The sequence below is a fragment of the Dasypus novemcinctus genome, chromosome 3 (genome assembly GCF_030445035.2).
Source record: "Dasypus novemcinctus isolate mDasNov1 chromosome 3, mDasNov1.1.hap2, whole genome shotgun sequence".
Classification (NCBI taxonomy): domain Eukaryota; kingdom Metazoa; phylum Chordata; class Mammalia; order Cingulata; family Dasypodidae; genus Dasypus; species Dasypus novemcinctus.
This window is the reverse complement of record NC_080675.1, coordinates 94,643,803-94,661,540: the sequence shown is the minus strand read 5'-3', so window position 1 is coordinate 94,661,540 and position 17,738 is coordinate 94,643,803. Positions and strand designations below refer to the sequence as shown.

Here is a 17,738-nt window from a genome sequence, read left to right as displayed (position 1 = left end):
GCAGCTCTTACTCTCTGGTTTATTGGACTTACCCCGGCCAGCTAACAGAGAGGTGAAGAAGGTCAACCACCACACCAGGGAGCCAAGCAGAAGAATTGCACCCATCATCCATATGGAATCTTAGCCCCCTCTCGACATTGAGGTGGAGTGGACATAACCATCCCAGGGTCCACAGGATGGAGGAATAGAGTATAGGTTAGAGTGGACTTACTGGTGTTCTGCTGGGGAGCTATTGTGATTAGTAATGGAAGAAATTGTAGCATTGATGTGGAGAAAGTGGCCACCGTAGCTGCTGAGGGTAGGGAGAGGGAAGAAGAGATAGGATGTGGGCCATTTTCAGGACTTGGAGTTGTCCTGGGTGGTACTGCAGAGACAGATGCTGGACATTGTATGTTCTGCTATGGCCCACTAAGTGGACTGGGGAAGAGTGTAAACTACAATGTAAACCATTATCCATGTGGTGAAGCAGTGCTCTAAAATGTATTCACCAAATGCAATGAATGTGCCACAATGATAAAGAGGTTGTTGTTATGGGAGGAGTGGGGTGAGGGGGACGGGGGTATATGGAGACCTCTTATATTTTGTGAATGTAACATTCAAAAAAAATAGAGAAAAATTGTAAATAAAATACTATATATTTTCTGTTGTTACCATATTTGGTATATGTATGTAAACCTATAGTACATCTTTGGGAGCATCAATTCCCAACTGATTAAGATGAAGGAAGAATTAGAGTACTGGGTGATCAAAGTCCCAGAATTGGGAGTGGCAGTCAAAGGGGATTTTAGTCTATAAGTAATAGTTTCTTCACATGTTCATGAGTTCCTCGTAAAGTTAAAAATAACATGAAGTCATAAAAGACATCATAAAGGCTTATCCATAATTATCTCTATTTTTCTCATAGAATAAGGGCGAAAAGAGAAAGTGATATTCTTCTTCGTGAGGTTTTGTCCAGCTCTCCCAAGTATGAGTATTTCTCCTACCTCTTGGTTGTATATCTATTAGTCTATACTCCTCTTAGGTGCCTCCTCTTGATCTCTATTATTGTTTTGTGTATTTTTGTCTTCTTCAGTAGACTGTCACCTAGTGTTTCACCCCTTTAATATGGCCATAAAACCTGAGGAAAAGGCCTAGAAAATGACCTTGCTTACAGTAAAACTTCAAATATGTATGGATTTATTTTGAACTAAATAACTGAAATCTTTATAGCAGCAGATGAGAATTGCCAAATTATGTTAAGATATTAATTTCCATGAAATGGCGTCTTTAAAAGTATAAATTAGTTCATTTTTCTTTTACTGCTTTCAGTCTAGGCAGTTCTTTTGTTTGCTGGCCATCTGCATTTCCATCACCATGGAATGGATAGGGCTGGGGTTGTGATGACTGCGAAGGAGTTGGTGTTAAGTGCTTTTGTTGATAGTTTCAGTCCACTAGGGGACACTCTAGGTTTTACTAGAAATGAAGAATTTTTCTGATGGCCCCACCAGAAGACTGTACAGTAAGAGAAGAGACCAGAGAGCATATGAAAAAGTCAAATCACTGATAGCAACGGAGGAATCTATGTTTATGTAAAGTTCATCTTAGTTTTTCAGGTGTGCCCAAATCTCTATAAATTGATCACTGAATATTATGAAAATGATTTTCTGAGCCTAGAGAGGAAAATAGGAATCTTACAGGTCATTGTGAACATAGAGGCTCATTGAAAAAAAATCTCCATTACTTGCTTACAATTTAAAAATTTTTGTGAATAAAATCCCCAAAGTCCAGAAGACCTAGAAATTATTCCAAAAACCCTGGTTTCCCACCTTTTTACATATCTCCTCTGAGATTAGAAGCAACAAGAATAAAGGGACAAGAAGAAGAAAAGAAGAACATTTAAGGCATAAAAAGAGAAAAAGGAGGGGGAAAGACAAAAATAAACTTTATCACCAAAATGTGGCCGATGAGAATCAGATATTTGGGCGGGGAGGGTTTATGGGAAATAAGTTGAACAGGAGAACAGGAGAGGAAATGGAGTCAGGGTGGACCCCATACAAGTATCCTAATTTTCCATTTATCAACTGAAATCTTGATAGAAACATTTTCTGTCCAAATGGCGATCATAATGTCCTGAATTTCCAGAACTCTCAAGATTTCAAGGAACTGTATTTACTTTTTCAGTACACAAGGCATGCTTTCAAATAGTTTTCTTGTATCAGAATCTTCATACAACAATTCTCAAATTCTCTGTCAAACTATGCAATTTGGGAAATGGAGTCTTTGAGGTTTAATTCTTCTCTGAATTAACAAATTAATTAACTAATTCCCCCTTTTCACCCTCTACCCTACATTCCACTAACTTCTCTCACATAAAGTCTTAAAAAAAAAAAAAACACCTTAAATCTTCATACTTTGAAAATATTGCCCCCTATCCCCTTCTAACATTCAGACCCATAAATTTGAGAGATTACCGTACAATACTCACTGGGTCACTGAGGGTGTTATTCCTGTTAAGATGAATGACAGAGTTCAGATGTGATTGGGCTGAAGGCGTCTGGTGGAACTTCCTGACTGTAAGAGCAAAGTTTCTTTTGTACCCAAGATCTGACACCTTCCAGAGTTGGGCTGAAGGTACTAAGCTACCAGGCAAGGAGCCATGAAGAAGCGACTGGCAGCTCTGTTGGGGCTTCTGTGGGTGCAGGCTTGCTGTGAGTTAGAGTGATCTCAGATGGGGTTCTAGGGAATGTTCCGTGACTAAATGTGGGAGGGAAGGTAGAGACTAGACTGTCTAACATCCTTTGTTTTTTTAAATTTTGTATTTCACTGTTTGGAAGCAACAACGATGATTCGTCAGTGATATTCTGTGTTTGTTATTCTCTTTTCAAACAGGGGTGAAAGGGGTGAAGGTGGAGCAGAGTCCTTCAGTCCTGAGTCTCCAGGAGGGAACCAGCTCTACCCTGAGGTGCAATTATTCTGCCACTGTGAACAATGTGCAGTGGTTCCGACAGAATCCTGGAGGAGGCCTCATCAGTCTATTTTTCCTGGCTACAGGGACAAAGCAGAATGGAAGGTTAAAGTCCGCAATTAATTCTAAGGAACTCTATAGTACCCTACACATCATGGACCCCCAGCTGGAAGACTCAGCCACCTACCTCTGTGCAGTGGAGGCACAGTGCTCCCAGGTAATCTGCAGCCTGTACCCAAACTGCAGCTGGGCCTGCAGCCCCACCCCTTCCACAGGGAGGCATGTTGCCCCACAGCAGCATTTGTTCAGCTTTGGGTTTTCTGACTCATGTCTTAGTACTTTGATCCTTGCTAATATTAGATCCTTTAGGACTGTCATTTCAGTCTCTTTTTGTACTCTTTTCTTCCCGGAAGTGTCTTTGCATGATGAAAATTCTAATATGGAACCACTGAAACAACTGATAAAGATGCCAGGGCCCAGTGCAGAGAGCATCTAAATTACCTGTAAATTTCTGGGTTGAAGAAGACTTGAAAAAATATATTCCAGTCAACAAACAGAAAAAAAGATGACTGGTTCTCAGTGAACTGCAGATGGTTCAGATTTCTAGGAAGAGGGAAGAGTAGGGCCCTAAAAATTAAGATGACCAATGAGCATACTTCAGTGAAGCTGGGAGTAGGTCCTACTTCTAGGGTGTGTGTCTGGCTCTCAGATGGGACCCCTCACTTGGTTTAATGTTCTGCTGTCATTGTCTTAATGCACTTTATTTATTTGTTTGTTTGTTTGTTTTTCTCTCCCCTTTCCCCCTCTCCCCGCCCCAGTTGTCCGTTCCCTGTGTCCATTTACTGTGTGTTCCTCTTTTGTCCGCTTCTGTTGTCAGTGGCATGGTAATCTGTGTTTCTTTTTGTTGCATCATCTTGTGTCAGCTCTCCGTGTGTGCGGCGCCATTCTTGGGCAGGCTGCACTTTCTTTTGCGCTGGGTGGCTCTCTTTACAGGGCACACTTCTTGCGCGTGGGGCTCCCCTACACGGGGGCACCCCTGCATGTAGGGCACTCCTTGCATGCATCAGCACTGCACGTGGTCCAGCTCCACACCGGTCAAGGAGGTCCGGGGTTTGAACCGTGGACCTCCCATGTGGTAGACGGACGCCCTATCCACTGGGCCAAGTCCGTTTCCTTGCACTTTATTTTATCTGTGATGTTATATTTTGTAAGTGAAATCCAGAGTATGGAGCATGTGTGCAAGTAGAAGATACATGCCTGAGAGCAGGGCAGGAGATATACAAGTTCTGGCCCACCTGCTTTGCTGGGCAGTCTGGGGCACTGTGGTTCCCCAAAGAAGGTGACAATAAACTTTATCAATGAAAGATTATGAAATAAAGTGTACAAATGGACAGCACAATAAAGCATAATAGAGCTTAATAGGAATTATTAGAATTCTTCAAAGCATTTAGAAACTCTGGTTTTGAAAACTGCTGCAACATCTAAAGCAATATCTGCAGGCTTAGAAATAGAAATTAAATGTAAATAAAGTAGCCTGTATCTGTTATTGCAAGATCATGCTGAACAGTTCTAATGCCCACCATCCCCAAATCCTCAAGATTGTGGAATGAACAAAGGACTAAAGTAGACTTATTATTATTCTATTACAGACTTATTATTATTCTAGCAGTGGAAGAACTATCATTGATGTAAAGGCAGAGGCCATCAGAGATTCTGAGGGATGGGAGAGGGTAGAAATGTGGCATTTTTAGGACATTGGATTTGTCCTGTGTGACATTGCAGTGATGGACACAGGCCATTATATATTTTGTCATAACCTACAAAATTGTGCAGGACAAAGTGTAAACTATAATATAAACTGTAGTCCAATGTTAGTAGCAATGTTGCATTATGGGTCCATCAATTGTAACAAATGTACTACATTAATGAAGGATATTGTTAATGAGGGAAAGTGTGGGAGAGGGAGGGACTGGGGCATATGGGAATCCCTTACATTTTTTAATGTAACATTTACGTAATCTAAAGCTTCTTTGAAAATAAAATGAAAGGGAAGTGGACTTGGCCCAATGGATAGGGTATCCGCCTACTACGTGGGAGGTCCATAGTTCAAACCCCGGGCCCCATTGACCCACGTGGAGCTGGCCCATGCGCAATGCTGATGCGTGCAAGGAGTGCCCTGCCATGCAGGGGTGTCCCCCGCATAGGGCAGCCCCATGCCCAAGGAGTGCGCCCGGCAAAGAGAGCCACCCAGCGCGAAAGAAAGTGCAGCCTGCCCAAGAATGGCACCGCACACACAGAGAGCTGACACAAGATGATGCAACAAAAAGAAACACAGATTCCCGGTGCCACTGATAAGGATAGAAGCAGTTACAGAAGAACACACAGTGAATGGACACAAAGAGCAGACAACTGGGGGAGGGGGGAAAGGGAGAGAAATAAATAAAATCTTAAAAAAATAAAATAAAATAAAAATTTAAAAATCATAAAATACATGAGAAACTGTGTGTGGGTAAACTAGGGGTGATATGGGAATTCTCTATACATTTGATACAATTTTTCTGTAAATATAAATCCAAAACTTCTTCAAAATATAGTTCATTATTACAAAAAATGCAAATAAAGTACATTCAATGGAATAGAACACTATTCTCATATGAAGTTTTAAATGAACTAATAACTGAAAAGGAAGATAATCTTAAAATTTATTTTTCTTGTAATTGAAGATACAGTGATAGAATCCCTAAACAGGCATTCTAAATTATATACAAATCATGAACTCACTTTCAGTTTTTTGTACACCACAAGTTACTGACAATGTCAGAAGCTACAGTAAAATACTACTGTATCAATTTGTATTTAAAAATAATATCAGACTTTCATGAAACTGATTTGTATGAAGAATTAAATTATTTCAGAAAAATTGTTCCACTAAAAACAGCAGCTCTAGATTTACTTATATTTATATTTCAAAAACATTTATTAGAAATTTATGCTAATGTCACAGCTTGGAGCAGTAACAGTAGCATCAGCAAAAATATACTTCCTGAAATTAAAAGTTAACAAGAATTTAATTTGCATTTAAAGACCAACTGAAAAAAAAAAGACCAACTGACATTGCTTTCAATTATACTAATCTTAAATGAAATTTCTAAAAATATACATTTTGATGATATAATAAAGTAATTCACAGAAAATTAAGCCAGAAAAATCTTATGATTAATCAAGATATTTCATTATTAAAGTATTATTAGTTATTGTATTACATAAATTTGTGACAGGAAAAATCTTTTTGCAAACTGAAAGTTTATATCACTACTTATGTAATCATTTAAAACTCTATTATGTTTTATAAATAATAAAATATTTTAAAAACTTTATATTTTATTATCTTTAGTAGCAATTGTAATTTGCTTTTTGAACAACAGGACCCAAATGTTTATTTTGCACTGGGTCCCAAACATATAGCCCATCTTGGCTGGGAATCTGAACCCTCACGCCAGTCTTGGATGGTTGGAGCTGGAGTCCAGAAAGCAGTTAGGCTGCTTGAGAAAGTGCTTTTTTTCACTTTACATTTTAGTAACCCTACCTACCTCCTCCAGGTTTTCTAATTTGCTAAGGTTTTTCCCTGACAGGAAAGGTATACTTTATAGATATAAATATAAGAAATAAATCTCCAGAAAGGAGCAAGCAGCTTGCCCATGGCTTATCATCTCACTGCTTGTGATGAACTTTGCACTCAGTGAGGAAAGTTCCATTTTATTATGGATTTAGGCTCTCCTTGATGCATCATTAATGTTACAGGAGTTCTGAAAACCCTGACAGAAACTCATCCTGAGCACCTTGTCTCGGCTTCTGCAGGTGCGCCAGGGCTGATTAGGGCAGCTTCAGTCCCGCTAGATTCCAAGTGATGTGAAAAGTCTTGGGCTTCTGGGATCCAGGATAATTTCTCCCCATTCCCACAACATTCTAAGGCATAGAACCTTGGACACATCAGTCCAATAAATAATTTCTCTGTTAAATTGAATACATGAATTCCAGGGTGAGCGGAGGCCTTAAAAGTCTTTTAGTCTAATTTCACTTTACAAAGACAGTAAGCGAATTCAAGATGTCTGTTGAAACAATTAGACAGTACACTTTCAGTCCCTTAGAAAGTTTATTCTCTGTAACTGCTAAATCAGGATGGCAGATGTGAGGAGAGAAGATATTATTCTTGCTTTGTTTGGGACAGTGGGTCATGGTGCTTCTTGAATTCAAATATGTAAACCCAATCCATTGAAAAAAAACACTGAGGTCATCTACCTCTTTTCAACTTATTAACAATGTGTCATTTAGTGTGCAGAGATAGAATTCTCAATCTCTACACTTTCTGGTGCATTTAGTCTCTGATCTAAGACTTAACAGTTTAATCTATTACTGTGTCTATGCATCTGAATCTTTTAAAAGCACATGGTAAGAGAAGTGCATTTATCCAACTGGTTAAGGAGTTGGGGGTGTGACCACCAGATGGTAGTGCAGCCCTGCTTATACAGACCATCTGCGGGTTCATTTCAATGGATTCTGAGTGAGTAGGCCTGTAGCAGAAGCAGAGCATCCTTATTGGCTGGACAGGCAGTGTGAGAAACCACAGTGATAGAGAGAAGGGATAACTGAAAATAGAAGTAGCTCTCCTGGCTAGAGACTGGAGGTCTGTGATTGAGCCTAATTGGGACAATGAAGGCATTCTTTGGAGCTTTGTTCATGTTTTTGTGGCTGCATCTGGACTGTGAGTTGAGGGTCTTTGGGATACAGAATGTATCATTAGATAGTCATTAGAAGTTCAGGATGTTGGACTGGCTTTATTCAGGTTTCCTGTAGTAACTATAGAAAAAGAAAAGAAAATTCTGCAGAGTAATGTTTGATGATGCTTCTTTTTCCTCTGACTTTTCTTTCTGCATAGGGGTGATCCGAGGAGAGAAAGTGGAGCAACAGCCTTCTAATCTGAATGTCCAGGAGGGAAGCAACCCTGTTATCAACTGCACTTATTCAGACAGTGCCTCGGTGTACTTCCTTTGGTATAAGCAAGAACCTGGAAAAGGTCCCCATCTCATTATAGACATTCGTTCAAATCTGAACGAAAAGCAAGGTGAAAGACTGGCTCTTCTATTGAATAAGAAGGACAGACATCTCTCTCTTCACATAGTGACTGCCCACCCTGGAGACTCAGCCACCTACTTCTGTGCAGCGAGTACACAGTACTCCCCAGGCACCTGCAGCCTGACCACAAACCTCTGACTGGAGGGCAAGCCCCACCTCCTTTCCTTTGGCTTAGACATTCAAGCCCAAGATTTGTCATATTGTTTGTCTGAGGGTGGAAATTAGTGTAGAGTCATTAAAGACATATAAGAAGAAGCTCAGATTCAAAATGACCCAGAAAGGGTTAGAATATTTTTGTGTGTTTATTACTTAATGGATCCTTAAGGGGAGCTAGTAAGGTTTTATTTTGACATGTGTGTTTTTTAAAAACAAATCAATTTTATTGATATATATTAATATAGCATACAATCCATCCAAAGTGTACAACAGGTACTTGGTATAATCATATAAATCATATAGTTGTGAATTCATTATTAGAGCATTTTCAGTATTTCAATAATAATAAAAAACAAAAAACAAACAGGAAAATTCTTCACCTCTTAGACTTTAAAGATGATTTATATTTGCTATTTAGACTCTTCTGCTACGAAAAGTCTCTTGTTATCAATGTCACAATCCCTATTGTGAGTGGCTTTTAAATATGACTTTTCAAAAATTATATTTGTTATTTTTTCTGGCTATAAAAGCATTTCTAATTATAGAAATATGTAAAACACAGAAAAATATGAAATTGACAATTTTGTCCTTAGATAATTCATTGCTAATATTTGGCTTACTCTCTCCATAAATTCTTATTATAACTAGGATTCTGATTTTTTTCACGTACTGTTATGTCTTTCATCAAGTCATCTCTTCAAACATCTGCTTTTTAATAGCTCCATGGGAGTTTTCATAAGTCACAGTATTACTTTCCAGAAACTTTCTCTCTATATTTGCAGTAAAGCTTGACATTCCTCATTATTGCCTCATTGCTTTCTTGATGTGAAAACATGGCTTGGTATATTCTTTTACAGCCCAGTGATTGTGTATATTGTTTTGATGTCTGGGGAAAATCAAGTTAAGAAGTGATTTGACAATCTGAATTTAGGATTAGAAACAAATCTAGTCTTCTTATTCAAAATTTTATTAGTATCTCTTCATATTTCCTCTTTCATAGAATTTAGAAGGAGGTTGGTGTGTTTTTCACATAATTGATAGTCAGTAGAAATTTGTTAAAGAAAGAAAGAAAGGTAAATTATGCAATATATTAAAAAATTTTAATGTGTGTTTTGTGATTGAATTAAATGTATGAATTGATTTGTGAAGGAATAAAACTCATGAGCATGCATGTTTTATTATTTGATTATGCAAAACCATAATATTTACTTCTATTAATTGGTTTGTTCTTCTGGATAAAGATCTATAGTTTTAATATAATTAAGTTTATTCCTAGTCACTTAATTTTATTGTTGCCTTTGTAATTAGCCTCTTTCTTTCTGAGGTCTATGGGAAAATTTTTATATGTATTTCTTAGCTACCTCATTAAACTCTTAGTGGACTCCAGACAGGCATTTTAACTAATGATTAATTTACAGAGAGGTTGTTACAATTCTCAATTGTCCTTGCCTCACTTTCATGTTTTCACTGAATTAAAATAATCACCTCCAGGTTCTTTAAAAACACAAAAATTGTTTTATATTTTAGGCAAATTTATGGAAAGAAAGAGGTTGCACAAATCATTAATTCCCTAATTCTACCACCCTAGTTGAGGATTGGACATATTCAAGGTCCTTCATATTCTTCCTAAAAGATGGATTTAGTTGGCAATTTAAATTGACCCATGAGAATGCTACTTTTTCCTGGGTTGTGGTTGTTAGTTATTAGTTGACTGGCTTGTTCTTATGGGGAAGGTCGTTAGGTTAATCTAGGTTTTGAACATCTGAAAAAGAAAGTTCATTCTTGTAGCCTAACACTTTAGCAGGTTTTTATTAGTTCTCATTTTACCACTCGCTCTTGTCTATTAGAAACAAGTCAACTCTTGATTGGCCTGTTTCCTCCAAGACAGATGGAGTGAGAGGGCAGCATGGTTAAATTTCATTGGCTTTTTCTTTTTTAAGGCCAAGTTGGAAAATAGACTATCTTACTTAGGTAACAATTTATCCAACGGAAGGAAAAAAATGCTCAAGTCAGAATTTGCTGAGTCAGTACACAGCTACCCTGGATCTAGACTCATTCAGTCTTTTTTTTTTTTTTTAAAGATTTATTTATTTACTTAATCCCCCCCCTCCCCTGGTTGTCTGTTCTTGGTGTCTATTTGCTGCATCTTGTTTCTTTGTCCGCTTCTGTTGTCATCAGCGGCACGGGAAGTGTGGGCGGTGCCATTCCTGGGCAGGCTGCACTTTCTTTCCTGCTGGGCGGCTTTCCTCACGGTGCACTCCTTGCGCATGGGGCTCCCCTACGCGGAGGACACCCTTGCGTGGCATGGCACTCCTTGCGCGCATCAGCGCTGCGCATGGCCAGCTCCACACGGGTCAAGGAGGCCCAGGGTTTGAACCGCGGACCTCCCATATGGTAGACGGACGCCCTAACCACTGGGCCAAAGTCCGTTTCCCTCATTCAGTCTTTAAACAGTCACCATGTTTGGTGTATTGGTTTCTTATTGCTGCTATAACAAAGTACCACAAAGTTTGGTGGTTTAAAACTACAGAATTTTTTTCTCTCTCATACTTCTGGAGGCCAGAGGTCTAAATTGATTTCATGGGGCCAAAATCAAGGTGTCAATAGGGTTTTGCTCTCTCCAGTGGATCTCAGAGAAAATCCATTCTTTCTTCTTTCAGGTTCTCATGGCTGCCTGTAGTCCTTGGCTTATAGGTGCATCACTCCAATTTCTGCCTCCAGTCACATGGCCTTCTTTTCTGTTGTTACAAGGATGTGTATGAACATGTAATTGCATTTAAGGCTGTGGTGTCTTGGAGTTATGTATCTCTAAAAACATGTTGTTAGTATTCATTTTTATGAACATGACTTTGTAAACATGACTTTTTGATGAGGTTACTTCAGCTAAGGTGTGGCCAACTGAATCAGGATATAGGTCTCAGTCTTATTACTGGAGCCCTAATAGGATTCTTCTACCATAATAGAAGGCCACATAGAGAAAGCCTAGGGGGAAAATTTGAAAGCAGGATGTCAACAGAACCCAGAAGAGAAAGGAGAATTTGCCAGGTGACAGAAAAGCCAAGGATCAAGGATTGCCCTCAGCTGCCCCAAGATTGCAATCATCTTTGGACAGAAAAAAATTGTCTTGCTGACAATTTGATTTTGGACTTCTAGTCTCAAAACCAATAAATATCCTTGTGTAAGCAAACCCATTGAATGGCATTTGTCTTGGCAGTTGGAAAACTAAAATAAAGGCTTGCCTGGATAAGCCAAAATCATCTCCCAATTTTAGGATCTTTAACTTAATCATAGATGCAAAGAATTGTTTTTTTTTTTTTGCCATATAAGGCAATTGTTTCTTTTTTGCCATATAAGGTAACATTCAAAGTTTTCAGGGATTGGGACTAGATATCTTTTGGGGTCATTATTTCATTTACCACAGTTGGCAGGGCTGGTACTTTCTTTTTCTTAGTGGAAAAAGAATATGAGTATCAGACAGAGTCCAGTCAAAAAAGCAGAAACCACATCAATTATTTTTATTTTCTTGGTGGGGTAAATTTTTTAAGTTATCAAATAATAAAACTGATTTTATGGGTATATTTTTATCTGTGAATTTTGAATTTTATTACATTGCATAGATTTGTGCAGCCATCACAAAATCATGATACAGAACAGTTTCACTCCCCCCAAAACTCCCATTTTTAGTTATGCTTTCCTTCTTCCTTAACACCTGGCAAGCCCTGATCTATGGTTTTATAATTTTTTGTTTTTGAGAATGTCATATGAAGGAAAGTATGCAATATATAACCTTTGATTGACTGGCTTCTTTTACTCAGCATGATGCCTTGGAGATTCATTGAAGTTTTTTTCCTGCGTCTAAAGTTCATTCCCTTTTTTTGTTGAGTAATATATAATTGTATAGATTACCACAATATGTTCATTCAGTGAAGGTCTTGCGGTTGTTTCCAGTTTTTAGTAATTTTGAGCAGAGCTGTTATAAACAGTCTGTTAGAAGCTTTTGAATGAACATAGATTTCCATTTCACCTGAATTAAATACATAGAAGTGGGATTGCTAGATCATATCGTAAATACTTTTTCAATTCTTATCAATTAACAATGATTGATGCCTTACTATTTAGTAAATATGTATCCAAGGATCAATTTCTAGCACTTTTATTTGTTGAACTGGTGGCTAAGGGTATCTAATAAGGTCATTTTGACAAGGTTCAATGATAGTCTTTCTGTGGAATCTTTTTCAGACCACCAAGTAACCTAAGGTTAGGTTATATAAAAGCCAATAAGGTGAAAGAATGACAATCTTTATCTGTTGATGATAGAATCAAGTATCATGGTTTTATTTATCTATCTCAGTTTGTAAAAGATTTGAATAAAAATGGATTGGGAAGGTACTAGCTACATGGGCTTACTAGTTCCTGGTGAGATCATATGTGATTTACTGAGGGGGAAGAATGCAAGGCCATGAGGGCTAAGGGTGAGGATTCATTAAGCCATGGGAGTTCAAGGGTGTCTGATATAATTAATTTCGATTTTAATGTTCCATTTGTTCAGTTCACTTTTCCAGATGATTGGGAGATTATAAGAATTAATTTTTTGTGTAAAGACAAAATCTTACATAACTGTCCCAGAAAAATATATTCCCCCTATTAATATTTAAATAAATTGGAATGGCACTGATAGGGAACAGAAACTCAAATTGACATTTAGTATTTGTGAATGCTGTGGATATCTGACAGGTGAATGCTTCAACACGTGTAGAAAATAAGCATACTACTACTAGTGCATCTTAATGATCCCAAACAGACAGCTAGACAGACATTTGCAGTGAGGACAAATATTGTTATATGGTTAGTTAGAGAAGGTCAAGTATAGTAGATCCCACAGATCCCACAAGTTGGTAGGTTAAAGAGCTCCAGTATTAGTATGAACAGTGCTACCTTCTTTTCATAAAGTGAATAACTTCCAACTTAGGTGCTGGCTGGAGAAATGACATCAAATAGAGTTCTGAAGATACATGGTTATTACATCTTAAGTTGTTTCCAAAGTCTATTCCATGTAACATTTTATGTGTTTTCCACCTTGCCTCTATTCAATGTGCAATGACTAAACACAAATCTGCCTTTCAATATAATATTTTACTCATGTTATTTCCAGATGTAATTGTTATCACATTAAGGGTTGCTTTATCCATAAGGAAGTTTGGGTTGGGCTAGATGTTCATTAAGTGCACGGAAAAGTTTGACATGACACACACATCATCTTGATACCAGGAAACCCCAACTTCCTGTTACGAGGTAGCAGCAACACAAAGTCCACTAATCCTTCCTCACCCTGTCCTGTTCACCTCACAGTGCAGAGCCCTGTAAGAAGGAGAAGGAGAAGGAGAAGGAGAAGGAGAAGGAGAAGGAGAAGGAACTTTCCAACTAGAGGAAGAACATGTCACTCTCCAGCTTGCTGAAGCCTGTCATGGCTTCAATGTGGCTAGGTAGGGATGGCTGAGGTGGGAGTGAATCTCACTAGGACCTAAGGTCTGGGGGGCAGGCAGGGTCCTACCAGGACCTTGGGAAGGATGGGTCACAAAGTGCAAAACAATATTGCCTTGTCCTCTACCATTTATCCTTTAACTTTGTGATTCTACCCTTTTCCCTTCAGGATTCATTGTTGCCCAGAAGGTGACTCAAGTCCAACCAGCAATGTTGGTGCAGGAGAAGGAGACTGTGATCCTGAACTGCACATTTGACTCCAGGGATCCAAATTACAGTCTATTCTGGTACAAGCAGCCTAGCAGTGGAGAGATGATTTTCCTCATTCGTCAAGACTCTTATAACCAGCAAAATGCAGCAGAAGGTCGCTACTCAGTGGACTTCCACAAAGCAACCAAATCCATCGACCTTGTCATCTCAGCTTCACAGCTGGGGGACTCAGCAGTGTATTTCTGTGCATTGAATGAGCCCACAGCGAGAGGAGGGCTGGAGGGAGGTGTACAAAAACCCCAGGGCTCTGCTTGAGGCACCCAGCTGCTGTACAGATCAAGAGTGGATCACCTTGACAGACAGGAAGTGGCTTTGGTTGTGGCTGCACAGTGTTAGAGTTAGAGGGAAAACACTCATTCCAAGAAAACACCAGTTGAGATTCATTGACTTAGTCCAGAATTATCATTCATCAAAAACATCCTTACCCCCAAATCTTTGGCTTGAATTTAAACATCCAGATTTTTTGACTGATAAAGTATACAAGGAGTAGATGTCAGAAGCAATTCGCCATTTGCTGATTAGATTGGACTGGAAGAATTGCCTAACGTTCAGAAACTCAATGGAAGAGCAAAAAATATGCACAAATTGTTGGATATTCAGATCAATTGTTCAATAAATATTTATTGAGAATATATTATGTTATACCTACTATTTTAAATAAAAAGGCTTTGAAATCTCTCTGCATGTTTACTAATTTTTGTTATCATGCTGTTTTGTAGAGCCTGTTTGCTCTGAATAGTGTATGATACTGCAGAGACAAATCTTTTTATTTGTATGAGAACTCAACTTGCCATATCACAAAGAGAAGTTATTGTTGGTGACACTGGGATCCCTCCATTCTGGAATCTGAATGTGCATCAAGCCAGAAATAAAATCAGAGAACTGAACAATGTTGAAAAGACTTTGAAGCTAATCTTACTGAAGTACATTTAAGCCAAAGTTAGAAAATAATATGTGTGCTGATATAAATTCCACTATGGTAGTCCAAATATACTTTTATAGTTTCCAAGTTTACTTTTATTAAATTTAATATACTTTTGCATTAGAATACACAATATGGAAAAGCAAAACCTCACCAACTGGGAAAAATTACAAGTAAAATCATACAGTGGTAAAAGGTTTTTCATATTTTTTAAGGTTTGAAAATAAGTTAGAATATAATAAAGTATTAAAAAATAAGGGAGGGAAGCAGATGTGGCTCAAGCAGTTGGGCTCCCCGTCTACCATATAGGAGGTCCAGGATTCGATGTCCAGGGCCTCCTGGTGAAGACATGCTGTCCCGTGTGGTGAGCTGGCCCACAAGGAGTGCTGAACTGCATGGAGCGCTGCCCCACACAGGAGTGCTGCCTCACCAGGAGTGATGTGCCGTGCAGGAGTGTTTCCCACATGGAGAGGTGGGGCAGCAAGATGACACAACAAAAAGAGCACAGAGGAGACAGAATAAGGGATGCGGCAGATCAGGGAGCTGAGGTGGTACAAGAGAATGATCATCTCTCTCCCACTCCAGAAGATCTCAGGATTGGTTCCTGGAGCCATCTAATGAGAATACAAGTAGACACAGAAGAGCATAAAATGAGTGGACACAGAAAGCAGATGATGCAGGGAGGGGGTAGAAATAAATAAATAAATAAATAAATAAATCTTTAAAAAAACATATAGGAAATCATAAATAAATCCCTGTGCAATGGCCACTTATCTTTATTAAGTTTTAGCATTTTGTTACATTGATTTCAGTTTATTTTTAGGTTTAAATATTCATGAGGTTTCAGAGCAAAGTGGGGTTCTCTGCTTCATGTGCTGAAAGTGACCAATACCTGAGAGATTGGGGTTTCCAGAAAAAGAGTTTATTACCAAGCATGAAGCAGAGTGTCAGAAGGCTTACTGGCCTAAAATCCCTCTCCCTGAACTGCAGTAATTCTGATAGTTTTATAGTATCCAAAGACAAGCAAGTTTATGCTAATGAGTATGGTGGTCTGAGATGACAAAGTTAGAGATGATCTAATTACTGAGCATGCACAGATTGCTTAGGTTTAAGCTACTGCATGTGCCAGGTGGGCCAATTTTGGTTAGATCTAGCTTCATCTAGTAAGATAGTTTAGGCATTTGGATAGGTTAGTTCTGCACTGACTCAGGTTCTTTCATCAATAAATATTAGGGGACTGTCTAGGGATTATAAGACTTCAAAGCTGTGAAACAGAAAGGGTGGGGTATAAGCAGGGGTCAGTCACAAGGTTTTTACAATCACTAGATAAAGGTTATAAAATTTTATAGTCATTATCAAAGATCAAGGCATCTGGGTTCTGGTTTAGCAAGTTTCAGTAAGGTCAGGTATTTCCTTTTGGCTCTTCTATAATATAAAGTAAAATGCATCTATATAATGATTCAGTAATCATAATCATTTGTTAATTCTTAACTCTTGGTTACAATGATAAAATTAAAACCCTATACCTTCCTCAAGTCAATTCCATCTTTCTGTCCCCAGAAGTAATCCTTATCTTGTATTTGATGTTATTATTCCCATGCATCTCTGATTACCTTCACTGAATATGTATCTGTATTATGTCTTATACATTATATATTGTAGGATATCTCTTGCATATTTAACTATTAATAAATTATATCACACTCAAATATTTTAATGTTCTTGTTTTATTTGCTCAACATTTTTAAAAGTGTTCCATGATCGTGTCAGTGGTTTCCTGTCCTTGGACATGTAAGAACTGGAGGCAAAGAGATGTGGACTTGGAGAAGTCTGGAGTCAGCCTGCTTCCCTCAGGCTCAAGATCACCCTTTCCCACACAGAAAAAAAAAAAAAGTGTTCCATGGTGACAGAAGCAAGCTTAGTTTTTATATTTAATCTGTTCATTATTATTATATTATACCACAATTTATTTATTCAATTTGTTTTTCTCTTAATGATCTATTAGATTGTTTTATCTGCATATGTAAACTATTTTTAATTGTATTTTATTTTATATATTATATATATTTATATATTATATATAATATATATTATATCTATTTTATATATTATATATATTTTTATATATTACTATTATTCCAAGTACAAAGAAAGACTATTTTAAAAATCACCTTAGTTATATGGCTAAGAGTTTCTAACATTCAATGTGTAGATAATTTGCATGCTATTCATACTATTCTGGAGTAAAATTTATTTCATGGAACTAGCATAACCTTCATCCAAAACCTAAAAATGACAGCACAGTAAAAGCAAAAATCATTTTGAATAGAGATGCAAATATTTAAGTTAAAAATGCTAGAAAATAGAAAGCAGCAGTCATTAACGGAATAATGCAAATGAATTTTTAAACTGTTATCTATTCAATTATATATCTATTTAAAAGAATCTTTGTGTGTCTATTGTGTGATAAACTCTTTTCTAAGAGCTCATTCCATCTAATAGCCTTATTAATACTTCTGGGACAGGAAAGAATTCGATTTCTATACTGTAGGTTTACCTGCCCCCAGCAGTCTTGACCATAAAGTTATCAATAATTAGAAGCCATTAGGGGGAAATTGTGAAGAATCAGAGTAAAATATTCCTCTCTTTCTCTGCTTTTGCCTTTCACTTTACCACTCCTCCCAAAGCATTTACTGCCACTGCTTTCAGGTGGCTCATTTGGCCTACTCCCAAGCTTCCCAGGTCTGATATACCCAATCAGTGTTCCACAATTCAAAATTCTAATCCTCTCCAATTTCCTCCTTCCACCTCCAACCCCATTTTCTCAGTGCC

The 17,738-nt window shown here is 37.9% G+C and overlaps 1 non-coding gene and 1 gene segment (V, D, J or C); both read left to right on the top strand.

The window, feature by feature from the left end:
- The first annotated feature begins 2,583 nt into the window (after positions 1–2,583).
- Positions 2,584–9,396, top strand: LOC101428662 (T cell receptor alpha variable 22-like). The segment is given in 3 exon segments: positions 2,584–2,687; positions 2,869–3,161; positions 7,881–9,396. Coding segments are annotated over 3 exon segments (351 nt in total).
- Positions 9,397–16,657: 7,261 nt separating this feature from the next.
- Positions 16,658–16,786, top strand: LOC111762244 (small nucleolar RNA SNORA38). The gene has a single exon (XR_002795409.1). It is a non-coding gene; the product is annotated as a small nucleolar RNA SNORA38 (small nucleolar RNA).
- Positions 16,787–17,738: the final 952 nt, after the last annotated feature.